The 15,904-nt window shown below is 32.7% G+C and overlaps 4 protein-coding genes across 4 annotated transcripts; 2 read left to right on the forward strand and 2 right to left on the reverse strand.

Annotated features, from left to right (window-relative positions):
- Window positions 1-2,005: 2,005 nt before the first annotated feature.
- LOC125809616 (uncharacterized) lies at window positions 2,006-2,356 on the forward strand. The gene has a single exon (XM_049489214.1). It carries the CDS (start codon window positions 2,043-2,045, stop codon window positions 2,244-2,246), a length of 204 nt encoding a protein of 67 aa, XP_049345171.1. The 5' UTR covers window positions 2,006-2,042; the 3' UTR covers window positions 2,247-2,356.
- A 642-nt stretch (window positions 2,357-2,998) lies between these two features.
- LOC125809638 (stemmadenine O-acetyltransferase-like) lies at window positions 2,999-5,047 on the reverse strand. The gene is made up of 2 exons (XM_049489231.1): window positions 4,584-5,047; window positions 2,999-4,004 (listed from the first exon to the last, which is right to left on the reverse strand). The coding sequence occupies exons 1-2, from the start codon at window positions 5,045-5,047 to the stop codon at window positions 2,999-3,001; spliced, it is 1,470 nt and encodes a 489-aa protein (XP_049345188.1).
- A 1,199-nt stretch (window positions 5,048-6,246) lies between these two features.
- Window positions 6,247-8,858, forward strand: LOC125809593 (GDP-mannose transporter GONST3-like). Its single transcript, XM_049489185.1, has 2 exons — window positions 6,247-6,315; window positions 7,557-8,858. Exon 2 carries the CDS (start codon window positions 7,563-7,565, stop codon window positions 8,700-8,702), a length of 1,140 nt encoding a protein of 379 aa, XP_049345142.1. The 5' UTR covers window positions 6,247-6,315; window positions 7,557-7,562; the 3' UTR covers window positions 8,703-8,858.
- Window positions 8,859-9,452: 594 nt separating this feature from the next.
- LOC125809604 (nucleoside diphosphate kinase 2, chloroplastic-like) lies at window positions 9,453-12,535 on the reverse strand. The gene is made up of 7 exons (XM_049489199.1): window positions 12,245-12,535; window positions 11,937-11,993; window positions 11,724-11,810; window positions 10,791-10,871; window positions 10,534-10,646; window positions 10,399-10,448; window positions 9,453-9,783 (listed from the first exon to the last, which is right to left on the reverse strand). The coding sequence occupies exons 1-7, from the start codon at window positions 12,461-12,463 to the stop codon at window positions 9,716-9,718; spliced, it is 675 nt and encodes a 224-aa protein (XP_049345156.1). The 5' UTR covers window positions 12,464-12,535; the 3' UTR covers window positions 9,453-9,715.
- Between the last annotated feature and the right edge of the window lie 3,369 nt (window positions 12,536-15,904).

Below are 15,904 nucleotides of genomic sequence, written 5' to 3' on the forward strand. Positions count from 1 at the left end.
TTCGTTGAGTAAGTAAGCCAGGCCAATGGTTCGCTTAGAGCCAACAATGGTTCTCGAGTGTCGGCCACGTCCAGGGTGTAGGCTCGAGGCGTGACATATGTACTCTCCCTGTTATTATTTATATGTTGTCCTTATTAAGAATAGTTGATTCGTAATATTTGTTATTTCACAAAATCAATACATAATTAACACTATTCTTCTTATTTTACCCTTGAGAGTTATTAGCCTGTATGAATTTGACCAATATAGGAAATTAAATAATTAATTCATGTTTATTGGTCAATTTAATTAGTTAAAATAAATTAATTTATGTTCATTTATTGAAAACTTAATACTAAATAAGAGTACAATTATAAACTTACATAATTTTTTAAGGGACATAAAATTTAAAATTGTGACATATAAATAAAAATAGAGGGAGTATATTATATCTATATCTCCTGCTAAGAGCCAAAAGTCTCCTATCCAAAAATTGAAAGAATCGATGTGCATTTGTTTTTTAAATACAAGTACATTGTACTCATATTGAAATATTTCCCCAATTGGATGAATCTCATCGATCCTCCTTGTTGTTCTCATCGACTAAAGGAGTTGAATCAATTGTTTCCCAAATCACGTGGCACTTTGACTGAAAAATACTTGTCTATTTATTTATAGTTTTGAATTCTTTTTAAAAAAAATTATCTATAGAAAAAGGAATAATTTCTAAATAATTAATCAGCTTTAATAAGAGTTAATAAAATAATAAACTTAATTTCTATTGTTTATATTTTAGTTATACATTCAAATTTCTCTATAACAATCATTCTGTATAGTAATAATTTATCATGCTAATTATGTTTTTTTTTTTAAAAAAAAAGCTAATCTTTCATACTATGTTATATTATATGTTCTCTTTAATAATATTTTATCCAAATAATTTAAAAAAATATCGAAACACGAGAGATTTGACTGTATTATAACAAGGTGTTATTGATTTTTAATTTCCCTCCTTAGAATTGAATGAGGAGCAGTGATGATTACTATTCCAGCTGCAATAACCGTTGCCATGGCAGCCTTTATCTTTTCCAACTTCCTTTTCTGTGCTTTTTGTTAGGTTGGTTCTTGGTGGGAGGAAGTTTAAATTGTGGCTATTAAATTAGGCTTTTTTCTATGTTACTATTTCAACTTTCACCTATGAAAAGCTATGAATATGGATGCCAAAAATCTATGTTTTCCACTTTACATAAATGTTGAGAATATCTGATTATGTATTGTACCACTTAACCAACAAATTTCGATGGTGGGACGGATATGATGTTTTCGTTCTTAATTTGGGTTTTTAGTCATTAGAATATAAAAAAAAAACTCTATTAAAAACAATTCTCTCTTAATAGACCTCACATGAGGTAAATTCGGACTAATCAAGATCCTAAAACAAGTAATGGATAGCACTCGGGAAATTAAAAAAAATCTATATATATACCAATTAATTTTACAATATCTTACCAAATTATCCAAGTAGTAGCTAGTTTCTTCACTGAAAACAACAGAGGTCGGTAAACATACATACATACAATATATATGTATTTATTTATGGAAATCCTATCAATATGTACAATTCGACCAAATTTAAATATATATATTGATCAGGTATATTATATGTATAGTATATGTATATGATTATACTTAAATATACAAAACATATTTACTGGCTATTTTACAAACTAGATCACCCAAACCCAAAAATATTGATTTTATTTATCCCTTTATTTTAACTTATACAAACAGACATGTTCAAATGGGCTAAGGGAAGATACAAAATCCAACAATTATTTAATTTTTATATATAGAGAGATATATAGCAAATATTTTAATACTCCACTTTAGTTTAATTACTTTAAATTTCTATCCACACTTCCATTATTACACATTTGGCACTTAGTGGCTACTGATGAGGCCTATATAACAAGAAGGCACATCAGTGTTAATTTCCCAACTAAGTCTTTCAAATTCAAAAAAAAAAATCACCAGCTAGTTTCTTTGAAAACAAAACAAATAAAATGGTGTCAAGAGTGGAAGAAGCAATGAAAATAAGGCAACAACAGGAGGTGAAAAATTACCAAGTACAAAAGCAATTGATGCAATGCAACAAAGGAAAAACAAACAAGTTCAAGAGGAGCAGCTCTAATGTTGAAGAAGATGGTGCTTCTTCTGCTATTCTTTTGCTTGCTTGTATTGCTTGTGCCTCCTCCCATCACCTATAGAAAAATTAATTATAGATTATCACCACCTTGTTAACCAAAATATTAACGATATGCAGTCACTAATAATTATTCGTCTCTGTTTCATTTTATATGACACTCTTTGTTTTTTTAAAATTGGTGTCAAGAGTTCAATGTATGTTCCTTATGGTATATAGAAGAATGGTAGTACTTTTTTTTTTTGGATAAGTTGTTGCTAGTTCCTTTTGGCCAGAGATAGATTCATGATTTGAATGTTATAGATTCGAATTTAGGATTCTATCACAGCCGATTCGGTTTATTGGATTCGAAATTTATAATTTATACTTGTTTAGTGAATTTTCAAGGCATATATAATTAGTTTGAGCCCAAAAAAAACCGTTCTTATTGTTTGTTTCAGTTTTATGTCCTGAAACAAAGGAGTAACTGGCAAATTATACTACTAATAGATGAAATGAAGCATTAGTGAGTCTATTGTGAGAAAACACCTTCCGTTTCAATTTGTTTATCTTTTTTTTCTCAAGTTCGTTTGAAAAAAGAATGTCTCTTTTCTTGATTTGTCAATAATTTAAATTTCAACTTTTCATGTAACATATATAATACCACAAGATTAAATGACATTTTGGTAATACCACAAGATCCAAAAATATTCTTTACTCTCTTAAATTTTGTGTCAAGTCAAAATCTGACAAACAAATTGAAATGGAACGAGTAATAACTAACAAAAGACACTAATGCCAGAAAGCTTCAAAATCCAAGTCACTTTGATTCTTGAATCATGGGCAATAATTAGCAAAAGCAAGAATCTGTGGATCATTTTCAAAAAGGGGCATGTCCTCTTCCAACAAATTAACTGATGCCTCAATGCCATCTCCATCTTTAGTTCCCATTAATATCACCAAATTCTTGAAAGATTTAATTGGACTACAAACCCATTCAGGTTTCCCCCATCCAAAATCCACTTCATACACTGGGAATCTACACCAACTTGTAAAATTGCACACTTCTAAATCCCCCTTTGAAAAAGCTTTCACGGTTTTTTCAACTGAATTATCATTCAATCTCGACCTATGTTGTTCAGACTCTTCAAAATTACTGTCACGTGTGTGTCCGGTCTTTGAAAAGCTATGCATTTTTAGAGAATTTGACACGGGTGCAGCAACAACGTTCATATTTTTCACACAACCTGCATTGATATTCCTAATTGATTTGTTCATTTTTTCAACCAATATTGTTATGTCACTACTTATTTCCCCTGCATTTTGCTCTGTTTTTACCACTGCAGGGGCTATAGCAACTGTCCAATAATTTCCAAATGTGTGATTAGGGACTAGTGGTTCCATCCTTGGCCTTATGTTCACTGCATGAACTGCTACACAAATTTTCGCGTATGTTGGCTTTGATCTATAAAGGGCAAGGACGCGACTCCATATGAGAGATGAAACGGCTTGGACTCGAGTTGGAAACTTGATATTTTCATCTGATGAATCAATAATCGTGGTTGATGCTTGTTTTTTCAGGGCTAGTATAGATGATGAATCGAAAATAAATCTTTTTGTAACGATTGTTTTGTTAGTTATCCCAATGTCATGAGAATAACGGGGCATTTCTCTAGGAGGGAAATTTCTTGCTGAATCAAAGATAGGAGGAGGGACAATATTAGCATTATAACCATGATAGTTATTTAAAGATTTGGAAGCCCATGAATTCAAGAAAGCAACTACTGAAGTGCCATCAGCAATTTTATGAGAAATGCACACACCAATAGCCAAACCATCACACCTGAAGAAAAGATTCAAAAAATATAATCAAGATTCTTTTTTCATGAGTCAAACACGTTCCGTCAAAGTGCTCTCTTCTCATTTAATAGCTTAGTCTACGAGAGAATATATGCTTTTAATTACTCTACTTAATTATATCATGTCTCAACATTCTAAAGTATAGAAGGCAGAGGCGGACCCACCGTTATTGTGCATCCGTTAACTTCGAAGAAAATCATGTGTATATATGTATATCTATCTTGAGAAACTGACAGAAACTAGGATATAATTAACTGTGCATCCATGAGAAGCATAGTAGTGTTCTTGTGTTGTTAGTACAAGGCAGAGGAGCCACCCACGAGATTAGGGTTTGAATCCAACTAGCCGCGATTTCATTATTTTTATTTTAAGTTTAGCTTAGAGATCATATTTGGTGCACCCGAAGTTTTCAAATTATGTGTTCGCCTCTGAATAATATAAGGTAAACTATTTTTTATGAATATATAAGTAGTTATTGAATCTCCTTAGCGATTAGTGAAAATCATGGTCACGCCACTGCCCTAGTACCTCTATGTAGAAGAAGAAGAAGAAGAAGCCATACCTGAATAAATTGGCTTGAGCAGCAACAAGCACTTCCCTCTCATATGTTTTCCCCTTGAGCTTACTCCAATTGCCAGTGGATTCAAATGGCAACAACTGGTTCAACAACTTCACATTTGAAGTTCCAATGATTTGTGAAATATCACAATTAACTCTAGCTTCAATGAACTCTGCCCCATCATCATTGCATTCAACAACAGAATAGTCATCTCTAAATGTGCCAGCCAATGGATAGTACTCACTTAGGCACTCACCTAATGATTTCTTCAACATAAATAACTTTTCATTAGTGTTAATAGTTGTATTATTAAGGTAGAAAAGTAGCACAGGGATGTAAATGGGAGGAGAATTTTGATCAATAGAAGATAGAATATAGTTTCTAAGGTGATTTGGTGTTGGACATAATGGTTTAATTGTCTCCCTAGACACAACTTCAACACTAGTAGTAGCAGTAATCATAACCATTGTGGGTCAATTAATTAGCTAATATTATTGCTAATTTGTTGTTGAGTCTTGAAATTTATGAGTTGATCTATATACTAGTTACACAGGGACTGCAAGAGAAAATTACTACAAAAATGTTAATTCCAATTTATGACTATGTCAAAACTAAGTTATCAACTTTGGCTTATTTATTTGGCTATATGTTAGAGATTCTTGTCACTTTTTTTCTCTTGTAATTTTTATAAAAAGCATATTGCATTAGTGAAGTGGCAAGTGTAGCCAATGCTCTAAGGAATAATCATCCAAATAATTAATAACAACTATCAAGACGCATGATCCAAATGCAAAAGATAAAATTAAGTTATGATAAATCAATCTGTTACAGTGCCCATAGGGGAATATGTATGATGAAAATTGAACTTACATCTATTATTGTGTGCGGGACTCTCACTGATACCACTAGACTATAATTTACTAAAAAAGATTTTCAACATTCAAATACATATGGACTCAAATAGGTTGGTGCATATAGTTGTAAGAATGCAATAGAGGATTCCTAGGAGTGTTCTAACAAATATTGGAAAAGAATCCCATGAATATTTTGTGTTATAAGACTTATATTATTTCTTATTACGATATAAAACTACATAAGGTATAAGTTCATGTATTTAAGCCAAATTTGCAGCTGATAATATTGTGGATTAGGACTACAATAATTGGAGCATCTTGCCATCCTTGACTACAAATTCCAAATTGAAAAATAAAATTTGTGCCTTTTTGTTTCCAAGTAAAATTTGCACGCAAATGAGATTTAACTTCTAAATTTAAAGAGTACGAGCTGTAATTGTTTAACTTGAGGGCTTGTTTGTTATTTTAAATAACTTGAGGAATCATTTTTGACATTGAGAAAAAGTTCGAAGGCCTAGTAACGATTATGCTCACTTTCATTTCCCACCTCCCCTGTTCTCTCTCTCACAGACACTCTCTGGTTTACGAGCCACCGGCGCCGTTGTCGGATTGTCTCCGGCAACCGTCCTTCTACCGTTTAATTGGTCAGTTCCTTCTTCCAGAAGTGGATCTAGCTCTACATTTTGGAATACTACTGTATCCATTGTTATTTTCGGTGTCAAAATGGATGCGGATTCAATATAAATTTATCAATTTATAAGCTTTTCGACTATGTTTTGTTAATTTTTTCTGAAGTAAGCTAATTTTATGCAGCCTACTGCTCCTGGAGAACTAGTGAGTGCAAGTGATTTTGAAGGATTTGAAATTATTTTCAGCTTAAGGTATGCATCTGAGGCATAAGGGGACTATTGGCAATTCAATGCTATTCTTCGAATACTATATGATGTGTATTTCCTGTTTTTCATCCGTTCATAGAGAAATGTGTTAGGTTGAGTAATGTGTACTTTTATGTAACTTTAGTATAGCAGATGCAGCCTGCAATGTTGATAGATCTTTGGTGGTGGTAGTAAAATTGGAACCTCAAATCAAATTCATTGAAATGTAGATAATGTTAAAACATCCTAGTGACAGCATGTCTTTTCCACAGAGAACGCAGATGTAATAAATAGGGGGCTTGATAGTTAGGACATCAAATATAGTGGACTTTCTGTAAATGGCTGAATTGCATTTTTCGCCTGAAGAGTAATGCATTCTGTAGTAGCATTGAAGGGGAAGCTGATGTTTTAGATCATTCCATTTTGTTCCCAGATTTAATAATTGAGTAGCTCTAGAAGCATGTGTACAAGCTTGTAATGAAGGACGTGATCTTTCTCAGGAAGGTAATGAGATTATTTGTGAGCTTGCAAATGGATCCCGGATTAGAGGTTTAGAGCTACTGGCCCTTCTGATTTTCTTGTGGCTAAAACAAATGCAGTATCACAACAGGGGGGAGAATCAGTGCATTATAGTTTAGCTGCTTAGGAAATAGACAAAAATAGCTTGAATGGGGTAAAGTTTTAGCTCATTTCATTAGTGTAGTGGAAATACTGAAATAAAAGCTATTTCTGGATTCATTGAACATAAATGGAATAAGAGATCCATTTTCTACATGTTATGAAGCACATCCTCTTAAGGACTGCAGTATAACCGTATAAGGATGATCCGCCACTAGATAAAGTGTAAAGTGGTTGATGCACATAGCAAAACTATTGTTTCTGCATATTGTGGTACATAACTTTGGCTTGAGAGGATCAAAAGATGTTTTGAGGGGAAGGGAGAGAACATTTTGTTGCTAAGGATAGATGCATCCAGAGTTCAAATTTGGTGTAATGCTAAATTTCAAATGATTTTGATGAAATGCTGGATTTTCTGGTTTTGTTACAGCTTTAGAAGATTGTATCTAGCTTTGTTGTACTTTGTTGCAGTACCAGCTTGGTCTTGAGTTTATATTAATAGTACCTTTACTTGTCAAAAAAAAAAAAAAAAGCAGCAGCAAGGTTAGCTTGCATGAAGGGTAAACTATTTTAGTTGTTAATGGTTAATTGATAACTTATAGAAATTTCCCCCCTTTCTTGTTTATTAGATTAAAATGTCAAATGATGCGGAAGATCCTGAAGGTGGAGATGCCAGAACGTCTTTGGATGCTTCTTCACCGTCTTCCAGTCACCAACCAAGTTGGTATAGTAGCTTACTTGAGCAGGCATCCGTTTATGGTATAGCTGCAGGGTACTGTCTTTCAGCATCATTGCTCTCCATCATTAACAAGTGGGCCATAATGAAATTTCCTTACCCCGGAGCACTAACTGCATTGCAGTACTTCACAAGTGTAGCTGGAGTTCTCATGTGCGGATGGCTCAAGCTTATAGAACCCGATAAACTTGATCTTCGAACAATGTGGCGATTCCTACCTGCAGCAATTATATTCTACCTATCTCTTTTCACGAACAGTGAGCTTCTCCTCCATGCCAATGTTGATACTTTTATTGTCTTCAGATCAGCAGTCCCCATCTTTGTTGCAATAGGAGAGACCCTCTACTTGCACCAGCCGTGGCCAGCAATGAAAACGTGGTTGTCACTTGGTACAATCTTTGCTGGTAGCGTGCTGTATGTCAGTACAGATTACCAGTTCACGCTTACAGCTTACAGCTGGGCCTTGGCATATTTAGTGAGCATGTCTATTGATTTTGTTTACATCAAGCACGTGGTTATGACAATTGGTCTGAACACATGGGGTCTTGTGCTGTACAACAATCTTGAGGCTTTGTTGCTTTTTCCTATAGAGCTCCTTATCATGGGTGAATTGAAGAAGATTAAGCATGAAATTGAGGATGAGTCAGATTGGCACAGCTTTCAAGTGGTTTTACCAGTAGCCCTGTCGTGTTTGTTTGGTTTAGCCATCTCTTTCTTTGGATTTTCTTGTCGTAGAGCAATCTCTGCAACAGGATTTACTGTTCTTGGCATAGTTAATAAACTTTTGACAGTGGTGATAAATCTAGTCATATGGGATAAACACTCCAAACTTATTGGAACAGTGGGGCTGTTGATCTGCATGTCTGGTGGCGTTATGTACCAGCAGTCTACAAGCAACAAGCCTAAGGATGTGAAAGATGTAAATCCACAAGTATCTGCGGAGGAGGAGGAGCAACAGAAACTGCTTGAAATGCAAAGCAACACGCACAGCAGTGACAGTCAGAAGCAAGATACAGAATCTGGAGACGGGAAACAGTAACTCGTTCTTGGAATTTCCTTCTTCATTCTTACATACAATATTCAATTGTACTCTGCATAGAAACCTTCCTCTTAATTTTAATGCCAGATGGGGGTAACTTCTATATCATTTTACTAGGAAGCAGCTTTTGTGAATGGAAAAGCAATCGTAGTGGTGTTTTGTTGCTTGAGTTCACCATGGCTACAAACTATGCTGCCTCCTACTACTCGACCAAAACTGCATATTATGTTTACTCGGTATAGTGTATATTCCTTTTCAAGAATTCTTGAAGTGAGGTATTCTCCTCATTCCAAAGGTGCGAGATGGCAGATGAATATTTGAACTGCTTTCTCTAGCTAGCTTGTCCTCAACAAGATAAACTCCATGACAATATTCTTAACAGAAAAAGGATAGCAAGAGAAGCGGTTTTGGGACCGTAGTGGAGAGGGTTATTGCCTGTATGTTCATATCAGGCAACTTTATGTAAGCTGCTGTATCTTTTTGAGCAATTCATCTATTGTTATTTTTCTGTTCTATGTATATCCTTGGAGCTTATTTTACAGAATGAATCGGGAAAAAATATTCAATCAAGCAGCATGACAGAAATTCAGAGCACTTGAAAGTAGGTAACAAAGGAGGTTATTGTTTTGTTACTATCTGAAAACCAGAACTATTTGAGAAAGGGCACTACCAGAATCTAAGATAAATGTAGCAGAAGGAGAATGTGGACTTTGCTGCTACTGCCTATGTCTTCCATTTGCAAGGAAAATGTAGAGTACCTTGAGAACTAGAATGAGTTAACAACCAACATAACAATTACAAACTTAATTCTGCAGTTAGACATCAAGTTGGAAAAAATAAGAATCCAGTAGTGGCCCTCTTTTTATGAACAGGCCAACCATGCCAAAAATAATACAATAACGTGCTTGTATTTTCGTATTACAGACGCCGAATAAGTGATATCACTCTGGATCTCTTACAGTTAAGCTCAAACCTCCAAAACTTCAATGAAAGAGTCATATAACGCTAAGGTATTATTCCACCAACCAAGGTTCTTGAACTGCTGTCCATGCACATAATTCACCTTCTTTAAACCAAAGACCTGCAGCAAGGAAACATAAAGAAAAGCGCCGATTAAATGAGAATCAAGGCCAACTTAGTTTTATCTAGAAGATAAGTTTTCAGCTTCATTTGCAAGAGAAAGAATTTCCAAGAACTACCACTCATTACTCACTATATCAGTAGACAAATCTTATATTAGAGGGCAAAAAACAACTAGTCAGCCATGTTAATGGAACACACATCCTAGTTGTAGGTGGTCTCAACAAAACCTACATGTAAGATATTATTAACTAAAAAAGGATTGCTAAAAAAGAGCAACAAGTACAATGTCATTGTGAAATCAACTTCATATTGGACATTTTGCTTTAATTTTGTAGTACCTCTTTAATAATATTACCTTACTTTATCGAGAAAAAATTATCAAAAAGAAGAAAACAAAAAGAACTCTTGCTCTTTCCTTTGATACTACTCATAGATACTAAAAATGAACTCTGAAATCACCACTGCTTTCTGTAAAGATTCTGATGTAAGTCTCATTCATGTCTAGCAACAGCTCAAAGGCGGATGACCAAACTTATTAACATGTGGGGGAGGTCACATTAAGTTAATTCTACATGCTACTCAACTAGTTTTGCTAGATTAGGAAAACTCTTACCTATTTCACGCTTGCCATTGTCAGGGCTATCACTTCCATGTACCACATTTCTGCACATAGATTGCCATCAGAATCCATGACTCGGTACTTGCTGAACATAAACAGAAATAAAATAATAACTATATATGGCCGTACCTTCCAGTTTGAACAGCAAGGTCTCCTCTAATTGTGCCTGGCTCAGCATTAAGAGGATTAGTTGCTCCTATTAGCTTACGTGCTGAAGCAACAACACCAACACCCTCCCAACCCTTGCCAAAGGTAGATACAATTTACAAGATTAGGAAAACATAGAGACTGTAGGAGACGTATACAGTTTAAAACTCAATTTTCAGATTGCTGATATATTTGGTTGGTTTGACTTAGTGAATGAAAAAAATGAGAAGAAACTCTACCATACAGACAACCGGACCAGATGTAATGTAGTCAATCAGCTTGGGGAAGAACGGTTTGGACTGTAGATCCTTGTAATGCTCCTGTAACAATTGAAAACTTCTAAGCAACTTTACCTCACGGCACAGTTAATAGGAATGAATTGACTTGGCAATTTTAATTCTCTTTTGGTTGATAAAGCAAAGATAATCATAGTGCTGTTAAAAAAAACAATAGAATTCTCAACAGTGTAAATAGAAGCAACTGGCTAGTAAGAAGCTCCCTTGGCACCCAACCCCGCCCACCCTTAAAGATTTCTTCTGGTACATAAACCTTCCACTCCTTAACTATTACATAAATTATTTGTTTTTCCTACTAGTTTAATGTCTTGTAGTCCAAACAACATACAAATTTTGAAATTGGATTTTGTCCAACTTTACAATTCCAATCTTTATGTGAGTCAACTGGAACCAAGAGTATTGTATTGGTTCCTAGCATTCATTGCAGTTATAAAGGGTAACCAGTGAATTAAATGAACCTCCTCAGATAGAGGAAAACTTTTGGACATCTGAAAGAAAACAGTTAATGAATCTCTTAGACCATGCTCTCTTCCTTTTTTCTTTTTTTCAGCGGGGGTTGTGGGATCCCAGAGTATGCTTGCATGGAAATGTCAACAACAGCATACCCCGTGGAATCCCATAAGTGGGGTCTGAGGAAGGTAAAGTGTACGCAGACCTTACCACTACCTCGTGGAGGTAGAGAGGTTGTTTCCGAAAGACCCTCGGGTCTTGGCTCAAGTGTAGCAAATCCAAGTACAAAGAATAAGAAAACATAGCAACTAACAAGGGAGCAGTGCAAATCCTACAAGAGAGGAACAAGAACACAAAATAGTGCATGGAAATGCCAATTCTTGAAAAAGAATTATTGACACCCAAGTAAAGCTCATGAAAGCAAACCTCTGCTAATTCTTTGGGGCACTGAAAAAGCTTTAATCCAGTAAGCTTAAACCCTTTTTTCTCAAATCTGGATAGAATTTCTCCAACCTATAACAATTAAGGAAACATGTCTTCAACATTCAAACAGAAAATCAAAAAACCTGGCCAAAAACATAAAGTTAAAGTCTTTCTAGTAATCCAAACTCAAAGAAAGAAGAATATACTGAAGCGTACAAGGCCTCTTTGAACACCATCAGGCTTAATCATGATATAAGTCTGCTCCACTTCTTCCTGAACACAAAATCCCCAAACACAACAAAAAATTAATCAATCAATCAGCAAAGCCTCAATCCTAAATCAGTTGAGGGCCTGCATTACAAAATCCTCTATACCCATTTGGAAAATTTAACAAAAATTACACTTTTTTTAACCCAAGTCATCAATTTTTCTATAGGGACAGAATTCATAAGAAGAAAAGAGAAAGTGGGGTTGGCCAAAATCTTCAATGGGTAATCAAAAATTGTTGAAATCGAAGTTCTTACCATAGAAGCAACCAAATGGGGTAAGAATATACGAGCTTTAATGTGCCTTTTGGGGACATTTGTTGAGAAAAGATGAAATGCTGGTTGAAATGCGGCTAGGCTGTGCTTCTTGACGGCTTTTGGGGTAAGTCTGGAGGCAAAATTGGTTGTTTTGGAAGAGATTCTACGAAGTGATGAAGAAACACAAGGAGTTGCTCCACCTATTGTAAGACCTTCCATCTCTCCAAGAAGCTGATGTTCCTCTCTTGAATGTAACTCCTTATCTAGTTTTGGATTTGCTTTTTATTTATTGATATTGATATTGATATTGATATATTTATTAAATAAGAAATATAAGTTTGTATTTAATATTAATAAAGTCGTTTTATTAGAAAAGTTTATATAATACATATTTCAGATGCATGAGAGAACATATTCAAAGTGCGAATAATATACAAGAATGAATTTATATAAGAGGTTGGGTCGTTAGGGTGCCATGGCATCAAATAGACAAGTCATAAAATATAGCTTAGAATAACAAAAAGGCAAAGAATGCTAGTAACAACTACCCGAACGATCACCAACATAGGTTATGATATAGTGATGGAACTGTTTCATTCTTAATCAGAGATCTTGAATTCGAATATGCAATAATGATTTGAATGTTTGCTCTTTTGCTTGATGGGAAGGAGTTCAACTATTTTTAATTTTTATTTTTATTTTTATTTCATTAAGTGTTACTCTTTTGATACTTACCAAATAAATGATATAATAAATCTCAAAAAGTGAGGATAGTCCAAAAATAATACATATTTATTGTACTTGAATTAATATGGTCTGTTCAATATCCTATTGTACATTCAAAATTAGATATATAATGTGAGGTCCGTGGATAAATTGTTTAAATAAAAAATATGAATAAATTCGGCTCTAATATCAAATTGAAATGTGTAATCTATCTAATAAAAGTTTAAATTGTCAAAGGGGAAATATTTTTAATTTTTTTTTTTTTTTGTGATTGAGAAATTCATATGGGTCAATTCTTAAAATCGATCGTAGCCTTCGAAATATGAAAATAATTAATAACATCCACATTGACATAGTTTCATTAAAATTAGAGGGTTTCAATGAAAAGTCAAGAATATGTTTATGGAAAATTTTCAAAACAACAATATTTTAGCATTTAATAGGACCCATTGTCAACACTTTCAATATTTATTTAAAATGTCAATATTTTGGTTTGCTATCAGACTGACTTTTGTATTTATTTAATTCATTTAATTTGAAAGAATACAAATCTTTAACAACAGAATGGAGAAAATCATGGAAAAAAATATTTCAAAAAGGTAATATCACTTAAATCTCTAATCAGTTACAATTGAAAAAATACGAAGTGTCATCTCTCTCTTGTTCTTTCAAACGCCTTTCACCATTGTTCTGCCTATTTCCAATATCCATTTTCGAATAACTCCATTGAAATTGAATTTAAGTATTCGTTGATTTGCCCCACTTTTTGTTGGATAACAAAATCTTGAATTAATCAATTGTTATTCAAACTCCGTTATCGATTTTCCTTCCATTGATAATCCTCATTCTTTGTAGAAGTCAAGTCGATTGATCATCGTTTATGGACAAATCTCCTGTAAGAATTTTTACTTTTATTTGTCAAGAGTAAAAAAAAAGTTCATCATCCTTCTTTCCTAAAAAATACAAAATTGTATAACGATCAAAATTATGTGCATCATCGTTAAAATTCAAAATTGCATATGTTCATCATTGTTTTTCCTAGAAAATTCAAAATTGTTGATAGATATGGGAAGCAATTCATCATCAGCGTTCCTACAAAACACAAAATCGAGGATCGATCAAAGAAGCTGATTGAAATATCCAATCGAAAAATCACATTTGTTCTTCAAGATATAATCGATCTGGTATTATCTCAAATAATTCATCAAAATGAGTGGTGATGCAGCATGAGAGTAGATTTTCGAAATTTTATTCAAATAGAAATTTATTGTTATGATATTGTATATTGAATAACCGAAATACAAATTAGTTTGGATACAAATTTGATGATATTATGTATTGAATTATTAGAATATAGATTTATTTTGAATACAATTTTGATGATGTGATCCCTATTCTATATTGAATTATTATGATTTTATATATTGAATGATTGGAGTATAAATTTGATTGGAATACAAAATTGTTCAACAATTATAGACAACAACTTTTAGAATACAATTTTTGAAATACAACTTTTGGAATACAAATCAGGTTAGACTACCACTTTTTCTTAAATCAAAAGTTACAAATAAAAGTGAATAATGAATTTGATCAACAGTTAGGAAACAACTTTTTGAATATAATTTTTGAAATATAACTTTTAAAATGCAAAATCAGTTTAGAATACGTTTTTTTTGTTTAATCAAAAGTTAAAAATAAAATTACATGAGTACAAATAATGATACACAACATACAAGATACATTTATTTTGAATATACAAATATAGTTGATAACTAAATTTGAACATAGCATACAAAATGATTGATTTGAATGCACATGGATACAATATGCTTAAATAAATATAATATTGCTGAAAATATATTTAAAATATAAAAAATACAACATATACTAATATGAATACAATTTAAGTAAGACTATATATCATTTTAGTCATCTATAATTTCATTTAAATAAATACAATTGACATATGAAAAATACAACTGATAATACTAATATGAACACAAATTAAGTATGAAATTAAATAAATTAAATATAAACTAAAATTGGAGAAATGTAAGCACCAAAATACAAAACCTACCCAAGATAGTAACTAGGTTTACTAAAAAATCAGACTCAAAAGGAAATCTACTAAATAAACGATTTTGAAGTTGAATAAATTGGAACACAAAAATACATAAACGGTAAAAAAATAAATACAAATCAAAACTAAAAAAATTATGATGTTAACCCAATAAATACAAATTCAAAGGAAGTTATCCGATTAAACGAGAATACGATGCAAATATTTTGTTTTAATTTTTTCCATTTTGAAGAAAAAAAAGGGAAAAAAAGAGAGGAAAGAATCTGAAAGCAGAGAGAAGGGGAATAAAAATAATGAATAGAGAGAGAAAGTGAAGTTGATAAGGAGTGACAATATGATGTATTTTAGGAGGATAATTATAAATATATAATTTGCTATAAAAATAATATATGAGAGAGAACATGTGATTAATGCGAGATAAATTAAGAACTAAATTAGGATACACTATATTTTTTAAAATATTGACATTTTTAATAATTATTTTAAAGTGTAGATGTTTTTAATAATTATGTTAGGGTTTTGAATGTTCAAAGTCAAAGTTTTCTAGTTAAAAAGTTCTATATTTTAAAATTTTCTAGTTTAAAAGTTTCCAAACTTAAACTTCCTAGTTATTATTTCATAATAAAAGTAGATTTGAATCCCATTTTCTTTAGATTGATTTTTTCGGGATGAATATGGTTATTTCAGACCAGACATGATTAATATTAATATTTGAGATGGTTCTCAATTCTTTACATATATGTGTATGTTGACTATAGATTTATCTCTTCAAGAGGCTAAGAGATTGTTTGAATTGGCTTAAAAGTTGATCAAATATACTTTTAAGTCATATTTAACTTTTGGAAATGTTT

This window comes from Solanum verrucosum, unplaced genomic scaffold (assembly GCF_900185275.1).
Source record: "Solanum verrucosum unplaced genomic scaffold, falcon-dt-bn FXZP01000121.1, whole genome shotgun sequence".
Taxonomy (NCBI): domain Eukaryota; kingdom Viridiplantae; phylum Streptophyta; class Magnoliopsida; order Solanales; family Solanaceae; genus Solanum; species Solanum verrucosum.

What these genes read in the sequence shown, in the direction of transcription:
- LOC125809616 (XM_049489214.1), top strand. Translation starts at nt 2,043, where the DNA reads ATGGTGTCAAGAGTGGAAGAAGCAATGAAAATAAGGCAACAACAGGAG.
- LOC125809638 (XM_049489231.1), bottom strand. Translation starts at nt 5,047, where the DNA reads ATGGTTATGATTACTGCTACTACTAGTGTTGAAGTTGTGTCTAGGGAG. An exon ending in GCTCAAGCCAATTTATTCAG is followed by an intron (nt 4,005 to 4,583) that starts GTATGGCTTCTT and finishes TCTTTTCTTCAG; the next exon opens with GTGTGATGGTTTGGCTATTG.
- LOC125809593 (XM_049489185.1), top strand. Translation starts at nt 7,563, where the DNA reads ATGTCAAATGATGCGGAAGATCCTGAAGGTGGAGATGCCAGAACGTCT.
- LOC125809604 (XM_049489199.1), bottom strand. Translation starts at nt 12,463, where the DNA reads ATGGAAGGTCTTACAATAGGTGGAGCAACTCCTTGTGTTTCTTCATCA. An exon ending in GCCCCAAAGAATTAGCAGAG is followed by an intron (nt 10,872 to 11,723) that starts GTTTGCTTTCAT and finishes CAATTGTTACAG; the next exon opens with GAGCATTACAAGGATCTACA. An exon ending in CTGGTCCGGTTGTCTGTATG is followed by an intron (nt 10,647 to 10,790) that starts GTAGAGTTTCTT and finishes ACCTTTGGCAAG; the next exon opens with GGTTGGGAGGGTGTTGGTGT.